The following is a 22,121-nucleotide window of genomic DNA, read 5'->3' as shown; positions in this document are numbered from 1 at the left end:
TTGTTTAACATTATTCTCTCCCTTAAGAGCGCTAGTGTCAACATCAAATTTTCCCTTCACTGCTTCAATTGTGAAAATAGATTTGGGCCCTTTAAATATGTTTCATTGGCCAGCTGGTACCACATTAAGCTTTGTCTGTACAGGGCACAAAAGGGCTCTGCAAGAGGGAAAGAGCTTGCTTCCTGGTTCTTTTGGGGTTGCCTGGCAAGCTGTAAGGGCTGCTTTGGCAGGCTCTTACAGTGTGTGTTGCATCTCAAGATTTGGCTTCAGGGGAGTGGCCCTCCCCACCAGCGCCAGGCCTGGCAGTGCACTCGGTGTCTCCAGGGCACAGCTTCTTCAATGCTTGGCTGCCAGCACACCCAGGAGCCCACAGCTTCTTCAACCAACCCCCTTCCTGCCCTTAGTCCCTCAGTGAGCAAGTGGTCTAATAGTGAAATGCCCCCAGTGAGACACCATGTGTGAATATAGGGTGGATTTCCAGTGAGACCCACTAGTGTGGCAGCCAGGTGACTTACCTATCCAGTGATCTGAGGCATCTTAGCTCTGAGGGATGTGCAGCTCTTCCTTGGCTGCTCTATCTCAGCTCTAGGAGTAGTGTCTGCTCCTTATTCTACTATTTGTGTATTCTTATTAGTAGACAATCCCTCATCACTCTTTGTTTTAAGCCTTCTCTATATGAAACTTGATTGTGGTTTCTCTTTTCTGATGGGGCCTAGCTGATGGATCAGCTTTCTCGTTGCCTGCTAAGAAAGCCTGTGTAACACATCTCTCCCACATTAAGAGTTCATCCAGTGCCAGTATTGTGTTCTACATTAGGGCCAGTACTGTGTTCTATCCCAGAGTCCCATGGGGAGAATGTGATTGGCCCAAGGTTAGGTGATCACCACCTGCTCCAATGAACCATACCCCGCAGACTGACGTGTGGCTACCATAAGAACCTACTGGGTGATGGGAGCAGTTGAGAGTCATGGTGGACAGTAGGTGTCAACTACAGGTCCAGCACAGCTTGACAGAGAGGGAGAGGGTTTTTGGAAATATGAGCTATGCTGATAACTAAAAATATTTGTTTAATGAATATGGAAACAGTAGTGATATTGAAGTAATATTGATATTGCCAAGGAGTCTGCTGTTTTTTTCCTGCTGGCTTGTTTTTTCAGTGTTACTAGGCAAGTGCTGTATGATTAAACTACCCAGCCCTTCTGCTGACTTAGTACTTCCATTTTGACCATTATGTTATGTATGAATGTTTGTCTGTGTATGTATATATGCATGTATTTTGTGGTGCTGGGGATTGAACCCAGGGCTTGCACACATTATTTTAAATAGCTGCATGGTATTCCATTCCATGAGTGTATGGGTAATACATGTGTGGGTAGTTATTTATATAGTTTTGTACAGTCTTTTGCAACTGCAAGCAGTCCTACAAAAATATACCCCTACACGTATCTTTATGTCCACAGACAAGTATAACCACAGGATGACTGCCTACGAGTGGTATTAGTATGATAAGGGGTATGCATACATTGACTTTTAAATTTTTTTGTTAAGCTGTCCTTCAAATTGGCTATATTAATTTAATTATCTCACAACTGTGCATGAAAATATTTCCTTTAACTTCAATAAATTTTTGCATTCTTGCCTCTCTTTAAAATATGAGGTATTATGACAAGATAGGCAAATATTTAAATAACAATGATTACAGTAAAGCACACATCACTACTAACAGCCCTCACAGCACTTCCCCTCACTTCAAGCACACTCAGCCCACCATTTTTTGTCACTTCCTGGAGTAGCTCTGAAAGTCCTCTTTTGTGAGTGTTTTTACTACTGTTACAGCTTTTTCATGTTGTGAATTGACTCAAAATGTTTACCTTTTGTGATCATTTTGACTTTGGGGAAGAGTCAGACGTCACTGGGTGCCAGGTTGAAGATGAAGGGAGACACTTCTCACCTGTCTACCTTTCTCCAGGTGGCATGGAGCAGCTGCACTCTCTGTGGTGAAAGAGAATTCGAGACTGCTCCAGAAAGCGGCAGGAATGAAGGGATAAGTATGTTCAAAGTGCAGGGGGCTATCTCCAGAAGGATTTGTAGCAATGTGTCTTTTACTGTAATAATTTTTAAAAATTTAAATATGTCCTGCAGTTTTGATGTGTCTGTATATGGTATTTCATTGTGGTTTTAATTTACACTTAAAAAAACTTACGGGTGCAGTTGAATAACTTCTCTATGTTTAAAAGGTATTCATGTCTTTTTTTGTGAGTTGTTAATGTACTTTGCTAGTGTCTACTGAGTTGGCAGTCTTTTTCTTACTGGTTTGATTTGTTAAGGTTATGGAGATTATTTCTTTGTCATTTATGTTGGGAATTTTTTTTCAGCTTATAGCGGTATTTTGGCTCCTTTTATTTTGTGTAGAGTTTTAAAAATAATTTTAGGCCATCAAATCTAGCAGTCGTATCAGTGAGGAGTGTGTCCAACTACAGAAAATAAAATCCAACTCTAACGGTGTGCTGAGCAAAGAGGAGAACATTTGTTTGAAACAACAGAGGTAGAATTGGTTCTTCAATGGAAAACCGTGCTGCTCAGAACACAGCTTTCTGGGTTATCTGATTCCAATTCTATGAGTTCTTTTATAATTCTGCATTAGATAACTGACAGCAAAGCAAATAACCTCACGCTGTTCTAATGAATTATGCCAGGAGAGGGACCGTTCTCCCCCATGGTCACTACCCCATAGTGTTCTGTTCGTACCCTCATTTCAGTATTTCTGTTTATAAGTGTGTCTGCTCTGGACTAAAACACTTTGGTAGTTTCTTCACTGATGCGTTCAATAAAATCTTTAATACATGTATATTTTTACACTGGATAAGAACCATGATTGTATCTTATTTTTAAATTGTCTTTGAATGAATGTGAGGCTTGAGGGTAAGGGAGTTCAGGGTTCTGGGATGCCATCAGGGAGCCAGGATTTCTCCACTTTTCCAAATTGTGATCCTTAGCACAGATTCTCCATCACCCTAATGGTTCCTAGATGGCTGTTCCCTCTCCGGTCTGCATGTGTGCATTTCAGAAAGGAAGGGCACAAAATAAAGAAGTTGGATTTCTACCAGAGAAGAAAACTTTCTCAGGAATCAGTTTCTATATGCATCCAGTTAGTTAGCCATGTATTATGTGGCTACCTCTGAATGCAAGGGAATTTAGAAAAATACGATTTTCTGAGCACATGGTTCACTCTCTCTCACCGTCAACTTTGGTTCTTATTAATTGAAGAGAAGAAGAAAATGGATACTAGGGAAGCAACTAACAGTGTCCACCAAACAGCTCTTTTCTGTAAAGGTTCCATGGTTTGGGGACTGTTGCAGTTTGTGTCTGGATGTGTTGTGCAGTCACAGAGCTTTGTCGGAGGTGGCTGGATCTGGAGTGTACACTTGACTCATGGTGCAGTGCTGGGGTTAAGAGTGTGGGATTCCTGGACCAGCTGGGGGGTTGGCACTACCCTAATCCTGCATACAGTATAAGGGACAGAAAGAGGCTTGTCTCTCTCTGTCTTGCTGCCTTTGCTGTCTTCCATGGCCATGAACTGTTGTCTCTCTGCTATGTGCACCCTGCCTTGGAGCCAGTTATGAGCTGAAACCTATGTAAGTCTAAGTTAAACAAACCTTTCTTCTTTTAACTTTGGGTGTTGTATATTTTGTCTCAGCAACGAGGAAAGTAACTGAGAAAGTGGAGAACCTACTTCATCCTTAATCTAAGGTTACAAATCCTTTTCCCTCAAGTGTTCTTCTTAAACTTTTGAGGTTTCGTTAAAAAAAGAAATCAAGGGGACTTCCTGAGAACATGGCAGACAGACAGCAGCAGCTACTGAAGGCTCTCTAAAGACTCAGCTCAGAGGCCAGGAATGATGCGGACTAAGGAGATACGAACCAGTAGAGATATGCTTGCTGACTCAGGAACGAACTGGGCTGAGAGAATCTAACTTAGAATACAGTCCTGGCGCTAAAATAGGAACAGAAAAAATCTCGGTGTGGAGGCTCGACCCCGCGCCATTGGAAACCGCGGTTTGGATTTCCCGCCGCCCAGCGGCTGGCTGCCTCCACAGCGGCTCGGCAAGGAGAGACGCGCCGAGCTCTGGGAACCGGAGTCTGCGAACGGAGTCGGAAACAGGACAAGGAGGAAAACTGACTGGTGGCGAGGTGAGCACGAAACTGATCCCCTACCACAGTTTGACTCCAGCGGAGGTTTTTCTGGGCTCGGGCAGTCCTGTAAGAGCAGGGCGCGGTGACAACTCCAGCCGCACATTCCCCTCTCAGACGGGATTGGTGAAAGGTGCCTGGCCTGAGTGACGCTGCTGGCGGACTCCATAGGCTGGCCTAACCCAGATCCCAGAGCCTGACGGTGGCCTGGAGGAGCGACCGACTCCCGCGTAGGCTGCCTCCTCCGCAACTCCCTGGGGCGCAGCGGTGGGCGGGAACAACTAGCCAGCGCAATTTGATCAGGCTGTGGCTGACAGGCAGGGAAGCCAGGCCTCCTATGTAAGATTGCATTTTATAAGGAACAGAAAATATGGGGAAGGGAAGCAACAAAAAAGGCTCCTCGGCCCCCAATCCTGAGAAACAGGCAATAGTGGACACCGCACCAATATACATTAAGCGCCATCTAGAGAGCCTCATAGACCAATTCAGGAATGAAGTTATCAATGACCTGAAGCTAGAAGTATGCAGAATAGTTAGAGAAATGCTAAGCACCACCCAGGAAAAAGCAGATGGTGGAATGGAAGAACAGAAAAAGAGGGGAGAATTGCTTGATGGAGAAAACAGAGAAAGCATTGAGTATGTGAAGCAGGTTCAAAGAGACTATCAAGAAATTAAGAAGTCTATCCAAGACTGGCATAACAGCTTGAAAGAAACTAAGGACAGACTATCTGAATTGGAGGGCAGACTTGAAACATGGGAGAATGAAATGAAAAACTTCTTAAAAATAACAAAGAAACACACAGCAATAATACAAAGACAAGAAGATGATAAGAGGAGCCATAACTTAAGGATTAAGAACATAAAAGAAGAAGTAGGGACACAAACAAGTGAACTACAAAAGCTACTCACAGAAATAATCCAGGAGAATTTTCCTAATTTAGCAAAAGGTAAAGATACTCAGATGTATGAGGCATACAGGACCCCAGCTACCTACAACCCTAACAGAGAAACACCCAGGCATATAATAATAAAAATTCCAGAAATTCAATACAAGAACAGAATATTAAAAGCTGTAAGAGACAAGAAACAGATCACTTACAAGGGAATACCCATCAGAATTACAGGAGATTTCTCTTCACAAACCATCAAATCACGAAGAGCATGGGGAGAAATAATTCAAGCTTTGAAAGATAATAATCTCCAGCCAAGATTGAGATATCCTGCACAACTGTCCCTGGAAATTGATGGAAAAACGAGGTGCTTCCAGGATAAAGAGGAACTGGGGGAATTTGCAACCACCAATTCAACCCTACAGAAAGTATTGCAGGATATTCTAAAAAAAGAAAAATACAAAGAACCCAGAAATAGTGGCGGGGAGGCCACAACGAATGGAGCAGAGAACAAAATGAAGAAGACAAACTGACGGCTACTGACAGAAAAAGAGCTCAACAGAAATGAGACAGAGAAGATTGGATGATAGGAACAGCTTTTTTTGGAGAAAATGACATCTTAATAGGTAATGCTGATTTAGTACCATCTTGTTTTGAAGTCTCATCTAGCTTTTGTTCTTCTGTCTCCAATGGTCTAAACAGGTTGTATCTTATTGGATTTTGTTATGTACGATAGTATAAGAAAAAACCTTTTAAGGACAAGGAGATTATACAGAGACCATTGTTCATTTTCTGTTAGTCGATTCTAAATACTCTATAATGCTGTCATTCTCTTAAATGGTTTTACATTGTTTTGATATACTTAATGCTACAGTATATGAAGTTGTAGTCAAGGACTTCAGGGAGGGAGTCAATATGTTAACTATTTTTGGGTCAGGATTATCTGGTGGTGAAACACTATTCTGCTTAAATGGTTATGTTTTGATCTGCCCTGTTTTGCTGTTATGCCCTCTTTTTTCTCAATCTCCACTCCATTATTTACTTTTTTATTTTTATCCATTTAATTAAAGGGAAAAATATAGCAGGATATAATATAGTAACCCACTTTGACTTTCTATTATCTCGATTTGAAGCCCTGTATTACTCTCACCATCTTGTTTTTGACTGAGGTTCCTCTATTCTGTTTTGCTGGATAGTATCAGGTTCGAAAGTTTAGGCATCAGCTGAGAAGATAATGAGATTCATTATAACGCCCATTCTCGTTGACTTTTATCTACTTTTGAAGACCTAAAATATCTCCAATGTTTTGGTTTTGTCGGTTTTATTCTTTACGGTTTTGTTCAATTGTATAACAACTAATGATATAGGCAATTCTATTAGAAATAGCGGGAGGCATTATGGTAACCATTGTTGATCACCTTGTATTATGTTTTTATATTATCTATTATGTCCACCCTTTTGACTTGACCGATTCTGTTCTGTTATGTCACATTTGGTTTTACTCTCTTCCAAAAAAGCAATAAGAACCGTGGGAGCAATGAAACCCAAAATGTGTAATAGTCATTGTACAAAAGAGAGGAAAAGAAAGTGCTCTAAACTATATAACTGCATGTATATTTAAATGTATAAGATAGAAAATGATATCACAGAGTTTTATTGGATCATTGAACAGAACTGTTTGCAGTATCATTGTTGGAATGTCCACTCTACAAGCTTTAATTTTGTGACTTGAACAATTATTTCTAAGATGGCAATATGTAATCCATTAACTAGTGATTGCCTACTGCGCATTTTTTTCTCCTGTAAATCTGTATAACTTGTACCCCTTCACTGTTTTTTTTCTTTTCTTTTCTCCTTAAATAAAATAAAATAAAAAAAAATTAAAAAAAAAAAAAAGAAATCAAACCTGATCTTTGTTTCATTGGAAATTTGGTATATATGAAAAAATGAGGTAGACGTTCACTTGTGTGTGTGTGTGTGTGTGTGTGTGTGTGTTTTTCTACATGGCTAGACAGTGTTTCAAGCATTGTTTATTGAACATCCTAATGTTTTCTCATCGATTGGAATTATTATTTATTTAGTTAGGTGCTAGAGATTGAACCCAGAGTGTTTTTACTAGGTTGAACCTTTAGCCCTTATTTTGAGACAAAGTCACTAAATTGGCAGGTTGGGCCACAGTTTCCAAAGCACAGGGATTACAGATGTGCACTACCATTCTGGGTTTAAAATGTCATTTTTAAATCCAGCATGGTGACATATGCTTGTAATTTCAGTGCTCAGCAGACTGAGGCAGGAGGATTGCTGTGTGTTCAAGGCCAGCCTGAAGTACATAATGAGACCCTGTCTCAAAAAAAAAAAAAAAAAAAAAAAAAAAAAAAAAAAAAAAGAAACCTCTCGCCTTCGTCTTGCATAGAGTATGTGTCTCACACTCTCTATTGTACTCATTTGCTCTATTCTGTGCTAGTTCTAACAATTTAATTTACTCCAAATTGATAATACTTTAAGAGTCTCTAGTAGTGCAGGACATACCTCCTTCCTTTATCTCTGATTCTCCAAATTTCCTTCTCTGGTTATTCTTTGTATTACCATTATTATTATTTAATTTAGAATACATTCATCATTGTTAAATAATTTAGATGCCAGTAGATTTAAAATGAAAAGTAGTTGCCTGATTGCCTTTTTTCCCTCTCAGTTATGCTACCCAAGGAAATTCACTTTTAGTTCCTGCAACTTTTCCACTTGTTTCATAATGTGCTCATACTCCTGTTTATTGATTAATTTGAGTCATACTTACTGTCTTCCTGTTAGAACAGATAAGTAATTATTTCTCTTAAGCCCTCCTCTCCTCCCTCATTTTCCAAAAATACATACTATTTTTACTTTACAAGGGCAGTAACGATGCACCGGACATTACGATGTGGATGTTGCTTCCTGCAAAGTGAAGTTGAAGCCAGAGGACGTTCTATACGAAGTCTCGTGCGAAGGCCGCTTTTGTCCTGGCTCAGAGCCCACTCCAGCCCTTTGTCTTCTTGCTGTCTCATAGCTCTCCCTGTGCTTCCTTACTTCTCTTCTGTGTTAAAGTTCTGATTTGGCTGGATCCCACAACCTCCTTGTTTTTGGTTTGCTCTTTGGTGTCTCTGAAGCTACCCTGCCCCCATGCCCCTGGCTTCTCAGAAGAAAGAATGAGAGAAATTTGTCGAGTTCTTTTCCATCTGAATATGCCTCTGTTCTGCCTTTATGCTAGTTTGGCTGGACTCCGTAGCTGATAATATTTATATCCCCAAAATTCTGAAGGCACTGCTCCATGATCATCTAGCATCCTGAATTATAATTTAGATTCTTGAGGTTTATGTTGGTCATGCTTCTTCTCTGGAAGTATTTAGGACCTGGAATACAGCTGATATGGAATTTCTTGATGATATATCTTGGTGTAAATTATTATTTTTTTTCTTTTTGGAAAAGTGACTTTTTCCTCTTTTTTTTTTTTATCAGTACCGGGGATCGAACTCACGACAGCCTGCTTACAAGGCAGGTACTTATGCCGCTGAGCTAAATCCCCAGCCCCTACAAGTGACTTTTTCAATCTTGATATCTGTGACTTCAGGTCAGGGAAATTATTTTATTTCTCTGATTTTGATGCAAATTTATAATTTCATATAATTAAAAAACTATCTTTTGTTGTTCCCAAATGCATTCTAAAATGTTTTATTAGGGTCACATTAAAATTTTAATTTCAAAATTTTTACTTTCATTTTATATTGAGCTTTCCTAACTACAAACAAGGTTATATCTTTCTCTTACTTGAAGCTTCCTCTTTTAAAAAATATACTCCAGTAGTCTACAGAAGAAAATGAGTAATTTTTTTTGAGACAGGGCCTTGCTATGTAATTCAGACTTGTCTTGAGTTCACTTTGTAGCCCAGGCCGACCTGGATTCCACAGCAGTCCTCTTGCCTCAGCCTCCTGAGTGCTAGGATTACAGGTGTGTGCTACCACGGCTGGTGAAGATTTCTTATTTATGATTGGTTGTCTTTCCTTTTTCACTGCTCTTCTATGAGATCTTTTACCCTTCACTGTATTTTCTACTTGATGTTTCATGTACTGAAATGCTAGTAATTATTGTATATTGATTTTGCATACAGCCAGATCATTCGATTCTCTTATTATTACTAATAATTTTTAATACACTTTTTTGTGTTTTAAAGTATGCAATCATATCATGTGTATAATTATAAAGATAAAAAAATCTGCCTTCCTTCCTCCAGTGAATGGGGTCAGTATTTTCTTCCACAACACATTTTAAGTGTTTTGATGCTAGCATTTAAGAAAACTATAGCTTTTCTTTTTCTTTCTTTCCTCTTGGCATATTTATTTTCTGTATATTGTTAACAACACTTAACACACGTATCTTTCTTGTAGATAACTTTCTGAATACTCCAGTTTTTAACGTTTTTTGATTTTCAAGTGTAAATCATTTCACCTAAAGTAATATATTGTTTTTACCCTGTCTCTCAGTTTTAACAACCCTGCCCCTATGAAGGTGTTACATCTTGTCCAGGCTATGCAAAACATTAGAACTAGAGAGACCACGGATATTTGCATCCATTCTGATTTATAAGAATGTTTCTTTTGTTTCCCACAGAGTCAGATTCGCTGTGGTTTTCTAAATCGTTATTAAATTGTGTCGTTTAAGTCCGAGTTCACTGAGAATTTAGTTGTTTTCAAAATCAATAGCGTCACATTTTATCAAATGACTGGTCATCTACGGCCGACAGGTCACTGTAGGTACGTGTTGCTCCTTTAATGCACTTCTGAAATTAATCTGTTCATATTTCGTTTGCAATTTTTGCATGAGAGAACTCGGGCGATAAGTTCGTTCGTGAGAATGAATCTAAGGAAGAACGGAGGCCTGGAACTATTTTTTTCTCTAGCGGGCGGAAAGGATCATTTTTTTTCTTCTGAAATTGGAGAACACTACAGCTGGATTTTAATTTTGTTTCTAAACGCTCGCTGTCTCGCTCCGGACGCCACTGGATGGCACTCGCAACCTGCTAGACAGAGAAAGACTGCGGGTGGCGCCAGGAGAAGGCAGTTTTAGTGTCAATCACTCCTGGCTTTTCATTGGCTAGTTCTGAAGGAGACCCGCCTTCCCTATCTCTTCATTGGCTATCCTCCCTGGTGGGTGCGGCTTTCTGGTCAATTTCTCCAAGGAGCGCGAACTAGGGGCGTCCGGGTTTCTGAGTCTCTTGAGCCTGGTGATGTGGTGGGGTGTAGTGCGCCGGTGGTGGTCCCTGGCGCCTCTCCACCGCACACACAGGACTGGACGAGATTCGCAATTTTCCAGGGAAACACCTAGTCTTGGGGTGGCTTTGGGGAATCGGCCCACTCCCCCTGTAAAAAACGTTGGAAGCCGCGTCTTTCCTACTGCTGGAGAAAGATTCTTGCATGCTTGGCCATGGGCCAAGAGGGAGGCTGGGGGAGCGTCCTGGGTGGGGAGCGAAAAGGCCTTGTGGAAAGCTCCCCACCCCTCCAGCGGGAGTCAGTCCCACCAGAATCTCAGCGCCGGCCTCCAGAGTCTTTTAGTGCCATTCTGGATGGGCTAGGATGTAGCGATGACATGAAGGAAGGAAGAGCTTGTTGTCAGGGTCTCTCATACTCTTGGCCTAAACCTTCACTCTGAGGTTGGAATGGGGCTGGAATCCACTTTCCGATTACTGAGGAGAAGCTTAAGGTGGGCTTTCAGGCTTTGAGGCTGAGCTGAGCCATCGTGTGAACTTCGGGGCGACGGAAATCTGGCCCTGCACTTTGCTAAAAGGCTGTGTGGTAGGCATCTCCCTCCCTGAGTAATTTTTCGGGGGTGGGGTTTGAGGCTACATTGAGCCACCATTTGAATGCCCAAGTGTGACAGATCCAGCCCCTGTGATTTGCCAGGAGGTGGTGTGATGTCTGGCTCCCTGGACAGGGTCTTAAAATCAGCTTCGAGCCTAAGCTGAGACACTGTTTTAATGCCTTTCTGGCACAGTGTTAATTCCTGCACTTTTCTGAAATGCTTTGTGGCTCTTCTTGGGGAGGGGAGGGCCGTGGAGTGGGGTGTGCGGCTGGCCATAGGGGCTGTGTTGGGACTTAGGTTGAAATTTGCACCATGTCTCTGGGGCAACCTGTTTGGCTTTGTGGGTGGATTATACCGCTGGTACCTCATACTGGGCACCTCCACTGGCCATAACAGAGCAACCTGAGCGCTTCAGGAGAGCAGTGCCGCCTTGCTGTTCAGTGTGTGCTAACTTGAGCGCTGGCTGAGAGCAACACCTCCCATCTGTTTTAGTTTCACCCCAGGTAGTGTAGCTCTGCCCCTGCTCCTCTGTTTCCCCATGAAGTGAGTTCCAGATGAGCTTCCTGAGAGGCATCCTGAAGGCTGGGGGAATAGGGTGTCTGCCATTAGTTCTTGTTTCTTCTATAAAAAATTGTAAGTCTGGGGAAATCCTCTCTTGATGGCATTGTGCTAACTTGAGGAGGATAGTGGATGATTTTCTTAAAGTGAAACTATTTCTCTTACTCTTTTAGTGCAGCTTTTATTAGCTGCTGGGGTCCATGTAGTTGTCTGAGGTCTTTTCCTGAGTCTTGAGTATTTATCTGTTTAACTAAGGTGCCCTCACCTGCGGACGCTGCCGGGTGAGCTTCTGTGTTTGTGGGGTTGGTGGATGGGTGGGCGAAGGAACACTGAGACCTCTATTTCAGCACGTTGTGGGTGTCCTAGCATTATTTTTTTAAAATAAAAATTCTGCTCCTATCTCTCCTCTTATTCTGAAACTTCCATACTTTGTATATTGGTATCCTGTAAGTCCTATAGGTATTCTTTACTCTTTTTCATTTTACTTCAATAGGTTAATTTAAAATGATATATTCTTAAGTAGCTGATTTTATTTTCTGCTTAGTCTGATCTTGCAACTCTTCATTGATTTATTTCACTTCAGTTATATTGTATAACTCCTGATCACTGTTTACTGCCTGTTTACCATATGTTTGTTGCAAATGAAGAATGAATTTTCTCCATGCATTGCTTCCTGATCTTGTGTGGTTATATATGTCTGTGTTCTTGTGTAGCTCAATGAACCTTTCTGCCAATTGGCAGGGTTTACAGGTGGACAGGCCTGGTGTTGAGGGATGAGCAGACTGGCCAGCTACTGAGGTCAAGGGGAGGCCTCTTCTCGGGACTGGGGGCTGCTGTTGAAATCCATTGTTGACAATCTACTGATTGTCAGAAGAGGCTGACCATGGTCCAGGCATGTTTAAAAGTTTGTTACTGCAAAATTCTAGTATTAGTGTTAGCATGAGCTTATTACCAAGACTAATGAGATCTGGGGACTCTGGGTACACTTATGTATCTTTCTTTGCCACAAATATGTATGCTCATTCTTAGCTGAAGCTATGTCCTAATCACTGGTCATAACCCATAGGATAATGGCTTGCACGTGGTGAAGAATATTCTCAATCTCCAGTTCATCACTCCTTTTCCAAATTATTCTCATGTTTACATCTGAAAGGGTTTCCTTAGGAGTCTTCCCAGAGCTCTGTGCATGTCCTTGTTCCTGAGACTGTAGATAAAAGGGTTCATCATGGGAGTCACCACGGCATACATCACTGTGGCTACTGAATCCTTGAGGGAGTAGGTGTGGAGGGGCTGCAGGTATACCATACAAAGTGTCCCATAGAAGAGGGATACCACAGCCAAATGTGAGGCACAAGTGGAGAAAGCTTTGTACTTGTGTGAGGCTGAGGGTATTCTGAGAATGGCTCTGACAATACAGATATAGGACATGATCATAAGCCCAAAAGGAGCAAGGAAGATGAGGCAGCCTGTGGCAATCAGCGTTGTGTGATTGATGTGAGTGTTGGAACAGGCAAGCCTGAGCAGGACATACATCTCACAGAAGATGTAGTGGATCTTGCGAGACCCACAGAATGTCACTCTGGTCATGAGAGCAGTATGAACAAGACCGTAGAAGATAGACAGGACCCAACACCCAGTGAGGAGCAAGACACAGAGCCTGGGGCTCATGGCTGCTGTGTAGTGGAGGGGGCGGCAGATGGCCACGTAACGGTCATACGCCATCACAGCCAGGATGAGATTGTCGAGGGCCACCAAGGAGACCAGAAAGTAGAGCTGAGTCAGGCACCCTGCATAGGAGATGGCTTTGTTCTGAGACTGAAGGTTCATCAACATCTTGGGGATTGTGTTGGTGACAAAGAAGAGGTCGGTGAAGGAGAGATTGGCCAGGAAGAAGTACATTGGGGTGTGCAGGCAAGGGTCAGAGCCAATGGCCAGGATGATGAGCACATTTCCTGTCACTGTGACCAGATACATGGACAGGAATGTCCAAAACAGAGTGTGCTGCTGCTCGGGAACCTCTGAGAGGCCCAAGAGCAGAAATTCGGAGTCTTCACTCTGGTTACCCCCGTCCATTTCTTACTTCTCTGTAATATGAGCACGAACGAGATCTTACCAGGTGCTCGCAACTGGATAAGGGCGTGAAGGTAAGAAAATCATCTGCTGTCTTTGCATCAAAATGATCTTAGAGCTGGGCTCTTGGCATGAGTCTGTAGTGCCAGCTACTTGGGTGGCTAAGGAAGGATGACAAGCCCAGGAGTTCAAGGACGGCCTGTGCAACAGAACAAGGCGATGTCCCCCAAAAGTCACAGACCACATTTTATAATTTTTAAATATGAGCAATGAATTAATAGTAGCTACAAAAACAGAACTGGGGAAGTTTTTATGCAGTATAAGCATTCCAGCAACTTATAATTTGGCAACTCGACTTTACAGGAATGTTGTCTAAGTCTTATTTTAAATTCTATTTGCTTACAATACTCTTGAATCATTTCACAATTTATATGGTATGCTTTGATATTGTATAGGTTTTTAAAAATGGGGGTGGGGAGTTAGCCCAGTGGTACAAACATTTGGCTGGCAAGTTTGAGGTCATGAGTTCAATTCCTGGTACCAAACAAATGTAAAAAGATTTATATTTTATACAGGTGCATGCATTATAAGAAATGGATATAGTACATTTTACAAATTAGATGGAGTAACAAAAATATTTGAAAGGAGCAGGAAAATTATTTGTTGATACGATGATTTAGCTGGGAAAAGCAAGACAATGCACTGGAAGATTAGTACAGATAAAAAGGGGCTTAGGTCTGTGTTTTGCTTCTTGCTAGTGGTGAAAACTTGGATAGAGTCTCAAAGGTCTTTAAGAGTTGGTTTTTTCATAGGAAGTTGCCTCAAGGATAGATTCAAATAAGTAATAAAGTACCTAATACAAGGAGCTGGCCTGCAGTCAGTGCTCAACAAATACCACCCATTATTTTTATATATAACAATAATGAGAAAATAAGCCTAAATATAATACAAAATGATCTCTGCTATGCTACCAACAAAAAAAGATCTGCATTAAGGTGTTAACACAAACCAGGCAAGACCTTAGTTCTTTAGTGAGGTGAAAGTAAAAATTCAGCAAGTGAATAGGTCACTCAGATTTCAGATAAAGATGAGCTGCTGCAAGACGTAAATTCTCCTTACTCTACAGTGAAACAGTAATGGAGTTTTAGGAAGCAAATTAAATTTTACCTAAAATGAAGCATGAAAATAAGGAAGGGCACTGTTGGAAAAGAGTTTAGGTGACATTCTGCTCTATCAAATGTCAAAGACTTTAGTGCAGTAGTGATGCTGAAGCGAACAGTTGGTAGAGCTGGGTGGAAACTTCATAGACGGATGCCAAAACATTAACCGGTCATCATGGTAGTGCTATATATTTGCAGATAAAGTTTTAATTCTTTAGGAAATAGAATTGGAACAGTTGTGTAGTTATTTAGGGGAAACAAAGCAATATTTTGTATTTTACTCAACACATTTCAAAATACTAAGATTAAAATAACATATTGAATTCTTTTGGCTTTGGAAACATTACATATGTAAAGTAAAATTTTAAAAAATTCACAAAAGAAAAAAATTCATAAATTATATAAGATTCCATTATTTGCAGATAGGTTGCCTTTATTCCCCTTCTGTTTTTTTTTAACTTTAAAATATCAAAAGATCTGATTCTGTGGAGTCCTGATCAAAGAGCATTGCAGAAAGAGGGCTTGATGGCAGTGGTCCTGAGGCGGGGATGATCTTATGTTTAAGAAACTAAATATGGTCCAGTAGCCAAAAAGGTTAGAGTGAAGTGGAGATGAGCAAGGTGTGAGATTATGCAGGGAAGAGGGATGGACCAAGTGAAGCCTTGTTAAGATTTAAAATTTTCTGTCTATTGCATTTCTTCACAGGAGCCATCTTATGCTGTAGGGTGGATTTTTAATTTTTTCTCCTTCTTCCTACTTGTGTCAAACTCACTCTGTAGAGCCTGCTCTTTCCCCAACCTTCAATAAATATAAAACTTTGCCACTATTAAGAAAGATTTAAACTTTTCTTTTCTTTTCTGCTTCTTTCTTTTTTCCTTTGCAGTCCTGGGGATTGGAGCCTTCACACTGAGCTACATCCTGAAAGTCCCTTCACCACAGTTTAAAATTTTTTTAAAGACAGTTTCTTACTAAGTTTCTAAGTTATTCAGGCTGGGCTCCAACTTATGATCCTCCTGCCTCACCCTTGTACAACTGGTATACCCTCCCATACCCAGTTTAAAATTTTATCCTAAGTGTAGTGAAGAGCCTGAAAGGATTTTTAGCAGAAGAGGGTGTGTATATTGAGTATTTGTCTTCCTTTATTTATACTTTTGAAAAGTGTTTTAATAAGTGGGTCGGACTGTTTCATTCTTAACTGAATGCTTCTTCAGTGCTTGATGTTGAGACACACTTGTATTCCAGCGTAGATGACTGAAACTGATTGGCTTTTATTTTACCTAAGCTTTTGTGGTCATATTTGTAAATTAAATTGTTCTGGCATTTCTTTTTTTCTGTGTCATTTTCATAGCTGTTTGGTATGTTCGGCTTGCATTATCTTCCACCTTACACTAGAATTTACTTACTGTCAATTTTAACATTTAAGAAGTTCCATGGAATTTGTTTTCTAAAAATAGGTAATTTTTTTCAGCATTGCACTCTATGGATTATAAATGAAAGAACTTTAGTTCTTTCAAGCAATAACTCAAGCAATACAGAAAAGTGCAAATCAGAAAAGAAAATCCACCTAAATTCTCCCTTGCAGCCACTTGTGACATTTTAGTGATCAGACTTTCAGTTTTTTTATTCAGTCATCTTTATTTACCCAATGATGTGATGGGGCAACTTCCTCCAAGTCAATATTACAACTTATTTCCAATTTCTCCTTGTGGAGCGATCTTACTTTTCTGTCTGCATAATTTTTCTTTATTCTTAAGATTTAAAAATAAATAAATAAATAAATAAATAATAACTCACCTTCATTGCTTTTTCTGATAATTTCTTTTGTAGTCTAAAATTTATGTCTTCTTTAATTTTAGGACCGTTTTCTTCATTTGTTCCTTATTGCACAGAATTCATATTCTGCTGGGATTTTGTAATTAACATTTTGTTTTGGTGAATGTATTCTATCACACAGGACCCATAGTAAATGCCAACCTGCCTCTTTATAAATGAAAAGACAGATTAAAACAGTCATTTGAACAGATTCAGTAGTCTAACATAAAGATAACATAAAGATATTATTCCAGCAATCAGGTGAATGATCTTTATGCAAAAGGTTTTCTTTATGAAAAAAGAGAAAATTTAAATGTGAGTAATATTAACGACAGGGTGTATTGTCCTTTCAAAAGATTTGCTCCAAAATCAAGAAATGTTGCTTTGGGTTCGGATATGACAAGCTCAAGCGACCGACTCTTTAATGCAACTTGTGAAAATTGTTTAAAAAAAAAGACTAAAGACTCTGGAAGTAAAGAACCAATGAACACAGATTTAAGTAAAGATAAGGGAAATAGGCAAGAAGGTCGGAGGCTGTGGCATTTGGATTGAGACTGGTGCTTCCTACGAAGAGGGACGAAGAGATTCTTTCCTAGACGGCGCAGAACACCCAGCTCCCTCTGCCTGGGGTTATAGCAGGAAGTGTTTCTTTCTAAGAGAAGTAGGGCTTCAGCATCTCTCATCCTGCCCGCCGCAGCCAGGTGCTGGGGCAGAGCCTCAGCCACGTGTGGTCGAGGAGAGAGTTATGATTTCCCCACTGTGGAAAGGAAACTCTTGTTTGGAGTAATCTCTGAGGACACAGAGACCTGATTGCCCTTGTTCAGGTGGCAAAGCTCATTGTTTGAGAGGGATGCTGAGAGGACTGTTGCTGTCTTCTACAAACCTTTAGTACCAAAGAGGGCACAGCTCAGAGACGACTGCTCAGTCCACCACACCAAGTGCTAAAGATTTACCTCTGGGGATTTAGCTCAGCGGCATAAGCACCTGCCTTGCAAGCAGGCAGTCGTGAGTTCGATCTCTGGTACCAATTAAAAAAAAAAGATTTACCTCTGAGAGTTTGCCTGGGAGTAGAATCAACAGCAAGATAGTACTCCTTAATTTTTTTCCCAAAGGGAAGTGACTTTGTTTGCAGCAAGAATGCAGAAATTCAAGCAAGACCATGTCACAAAATTTTTTAAAAAATTTAAAAAGGGCCAGGATATAGCTCAGTGGCAAGCACCTGAGTTCAAGCCTCAGTACTGAAAAGAAAAATTTCAAGGAAAGATTGGCTGAAAAATTTCCAGTTTATGAGAAAACAATACCCCCTCCAAGAAGATAAAAAAAACCTCTCTCAAATAGAATAAACCAAAGATTTCCAGTTATGGGAGGTGTAGTGGAAGGAGGTTTTGAGCCAGAAGTTTGTGTCCAGTTTATCACATATGATTGTTAAGCAAACCAACAAATTGATAGCCTTTGTTTGGACAGATAATGTGTTGAATGTAGAATTCAACAATAAATTTTTATCTCATTTTCTAGATGAGGTGACTGAGACTTTCAAGGTTAATGAGTTCTTTAATTTGTTCAACTAGTAGCTGATAGAGTTGAAGTCTTACATCTTTTCCACTTCTCCATATTCCATACCCTAACTTCTCTGCCATGTATTAAGTAACGGTAATAATGCTTACTTCACCCAGAGGTTCAGATTAAGAGCTAAAACGCTGTGTGGAAATACTTTTCTAACCTTCAAGCCTATTTCAACTGAGAGGCTGTTAGGGTAATGGCTAAGCAAAATCTACTCTAAAACAAGTTCTCAAACTTCTGATATTTTCACCTGTTTCTGGTAGGAAACTATCACTCAGGGTGGAGAGAAACAAGGTTCCCACTCTCCCCTCCAGCCTGGGCTTGCATATGGCTCCTACTCAGACAGGAGGAGTGGTCCGCTCAGCCTGTGGTTGCAGGGAAGGGCCCGGAGTGTTGAGATGTCTGATGCATCTGGGTCAGGCCCTGACAGGTGACTGCGTGGGAGAGAAAAGAGTGAGGGAATAAATTACCACAGCTCCCATTTAAAGGGATGTATTGTCTGGGTTAAGGACTCAGGAATAAAAGAGAGTGAGAAAGATGGACCAGACCATCACCTAGGAGACGTAAGTTCTGTGCCAGGAAAGGGTACTGAGGAGGAAGTCAATTCCCTGTCATGGATATTATTCAGACAGAGTGTGTGAGTGGTTGTTCAATGCTGACCTTTGGCGGGAATGGGGAACGGTGAGGTCCACTTATACAATGAGGTGCCCGGCTGTGGAGGACTGATGGGGCAATCCTTTGGTCCTTGAGTAGAAACTAGAACAATCCTGTAAGCTGTGTATACAGATTTTTGCCTCTGTTTTTTGTTCTCCTAAGTTTCTACATTGTGGCTGAGCTCCCTTATTTCTCCCAATGCCTAAGTGAGGCTTTGAGCAGAGGATCTGAGGGTCCTTGTCACTTACGAGAAAGAAAAAAGAATTGCAAAATCAGAAAATGGAGCTGTAGCTCAACAAGTCAAGATCCTGCTTTCAGGACCACTAGTGGAGGGGGAATGATGCCAAAAGAAAGAGGAACAGGTGGAGACTCATCCCAGAGGGCACCCCACACCCCATCAGCATGGAGTGGAGCTCAGTGTGGTCTCCATGCCATCACTCCAGCTTTGGGTGCCTTCTGCCACCATCTCTCTTTCTGCTGTGGAGACAAAGGAATTCTACTTCCTTAGACCCTATCAGAAATTACCTCCTTCCACAGCTGGATCCATGGAGTTTGGGGTCCTAGGGGACATTTGCCTGACAGGCAGGAAGATGGGGATACTGATCAAAAGACTGGGTAAAGCCCAAGGACTCTGAGAGCAATCAATTCCTCTGCTTTCAAGTCCTCAGTGTAAGAGTCTCAGACACTATTCTTGTCCGGATGATCTGTGACACTTCAAAACCAAAACCCTATCCTCTCACTACTTTCCGTGATGCACTGACTGGTCCTGTTCTGAGAACCAGATCATTTTCCCACCACACTCAATGATTCTGCTCGCACATTTTGGGGAACACTGCTCTGAGCTTGTAACAGTTGGTGGGTTCTGGTCCCATGTGGTCAGATGGCCTTAGAGACACAAACACCTCCATTGTGTGGCTTGGCCATGTGGGAGCAACACGGACAAGGATCAAACTTTCAGTAAGAGAAGTAGGGTTTGGATTCCCTTTGTTGTGTCCTCGGTATTTGACTTTGAGGAGGGCGAACGTCCTTCTTGAACTTCTCCAACTCAGAATATACAGTTGGATGCAGGAAGAGAGAATCACACACATGGAATAGTACTTTGAAAACAGTAGAGCACTTACAATATTAGGGGATGGTTCTATTGTCCTGAAATACTGCAAAGTGAAGTTATACAGTGTGCATGAGAGAAAATGGAGATAGAGGAGATGGAGGAGAGGAGCCAGAGAGTTCAGATATTCAGACCTTACCCTGTTCTCCACGTGGCTCTCAGAGTTCTCCGGTTCTGCTACCTCCACTTTTCTGCTTTCTAGGATGAAAATTCAATCAGGACCTACAGACTTATTGCTTGTCTTAGTGGCTAAAGGTGTGGAGCAGGAGGCCTTTTCCTGGGACCTTTAGTCTTTAAAAAAGTAGAGAGAATAATTTAAAGTAAATGGCCTGGGGAATCTGAGAAGCGATGGTTGACTCCCCATTCATGAAGAAGGGGCTGAACATGAGCCAGATCAGGCTTATTTATCTGTTTTGGAGGGGCTTTGGGGAGGCATTCCCAAGACAGCGTCTTTAGATGAATATGGATAATTGCTCTAATATTAATACCTACAGGCAACAGTCTTGGGAAATGAGTCTTATTTATAGGAAACAACTGAAATCATCATTATGCAGCAGTCCTGAAAGTTTTCTTAGGATGAAGAGGACGCCTGAAATAAAGAAAATGTCACAGGTCCTGCAGCCTGGCTTTGAGTCTTTAGGGAGCTCTGAAGCACAGATCTTGAAGATAGCACTAAGTAAAAGCAGTTGAACAAATCCTGTTTGGAGGAAAATAATGTTCCCAAGACCTCAAACTGTTTCTCTAAATAATTTTAAAAACATAATAATTAGCCTCATTCAAGGATAAATATACACACAAAAATAAGATTTCAAAATCAAGAACCAATACACAATGGCATATAGACCAGATAATCTAATTATCACATACCTATTGATAAATAAAAATGCTTATGTCTTAGGAAATAAAACCCAAAAAATGAAGAAAGAATTTTTATAACTGGACAGTCCTGAATCTTTATATGAGAAACAGATAACTACCACTCCATTATATTCTCTTCTAGTCACTCTTTCTACATGGTTATCACACCCCAAATCATTTTTCCCCAGTGCAGGAGAATTGGACCCGGGGTCTCACACATGCTAGGCAGGCACCGTATCACCGAGCTCTGCCCAAGGCCTGTGTTTTGTCTTTTTGGTAAAGGTTATTCTAAATGTGTGGGATTCTATTGTGATGTAGGATATTTGTTCTGATTAACTTAATCTGATACATTCATTGTTTAGTCTTTTAAAATTTTATGTTGCATATGTTTGTGTTATGTTTTTTTAAATTTTATTTATTTTTTTATTTTACTTAAGAGGAAAAAGAGAAAAACACAAAACAAAACAAAGTGGTGTAAGGTTACACATAATACAGAACTACAAAAAAAAAACATAACAGTAAGAAATCACCTATTAATAGATTACATATTATCATCTTGGAAATAGTTGTTCACATCACAGTATCAAAGAATACAAAGTAGACATTCAAACAGAGAGACTGCAAACAGCTGTGTTCAATGATCCAAAAATATTTAATATAGTCAGCTATTTAACACCCCTAAACACACTTGCTATTATATCCGTTAGAGCTCTTTTTTTTTTCCTTCCTCTCTTTTTTACAACAAAATTTACACATTTTAGATTTTATTACTCCTTAGTTCTTATTACTTTTTTTGGGTGGGGGGAGAGAATAAAGTCAAATATGGCAAAACAAAGCTGTCAGTCAAAACCAAGGATAAACATAGCACATGATGTAGAACAGAGTACAAGGTTATTAACAATGGTTATCAACGTTGTCTCTTGTTTCCTTAAAAAGATTTGTCTATCTCATTAGATATTATAAAGTTGGACAAAACAGTAGAGAACAAGACCAATAAAACTTAGGCATTGTAAACATTACAGGACTTCCAAAGGAGACAATAGTCAAACCAGAATGGGCATCTTAGTGAATCTTATTGCCTTCAAAGTAGTTGCCTATACCCTCAAACTTGATACTATCGCACAGAATGGAACAGAGTCTAATCAGTCAAAACAAGATCGTGGGAGTATTACAGGACTTCAAAACAAGTTAATAGGAAATCAAAAAGAGTTACTACTATATATCCTAATTTTTTAAATTTTTCCCTTAATTAAAATAAGCATAAGAAGTAACTAAATAATTTTTTAAAAGAATAGTAGTTACCATAGTGTCTGTCTTTTTCCTTGAAATATTTGGATAAAACTTCATATACTATAGCTTCAAATATTTCCATATCAAGAAGCCCAGAATAAAGCGTTTCCAATTAATAAGTAAAACTTTATAAGGCTTCAAG

The 22,121-nt window shown here is 40.4% G+C and overlaps 1 protein-coding gene across 1 annotated transcript; it reads right to left on the bottom strand.

The window, feature by feature from the left end:
* Window positions 1-12,607: 12,607 nt before the first annotated feature.
* LOC100713466 (olfactory receptor 1D2) lies at window positions 12,608-13,540 on the bottom strand. The gene has a single exon (XM_003469527.1). It carries the CDS (start codon window positions 13,538-13,540, stop codon window positions 12,608-12,610), a length of 933 nt encoding a protein of 310 aa, XP_003469575.1.
* Between the last annotated feature and the right edge of the window lie 8,581 nt (window positions 13,541-22,121).

This window comes from Cavia porcellus, unplaced genomic scaffold, assembly GCF_034190915.1.
Source record: "Cavia porcellus strain 051 isolate PalLab524CR breed Dunkin Hartley unplaced genomic scaffold, mCavPor4.1 scaffold_6, whole genome shotgun sequence".
Classification (NCBI taxonomy): domain Eukaryota; kingdom Metazoa; phylum Chordata; class Mammalia; order Rodentia; family Caviidae; genus Cavia; species Cavia porcellus.
The sequence above is the reverse complement of the archived record's forward strand: the minus strand, read 5'-3'. Positions and strand labels throughout refer to the sequence as shown.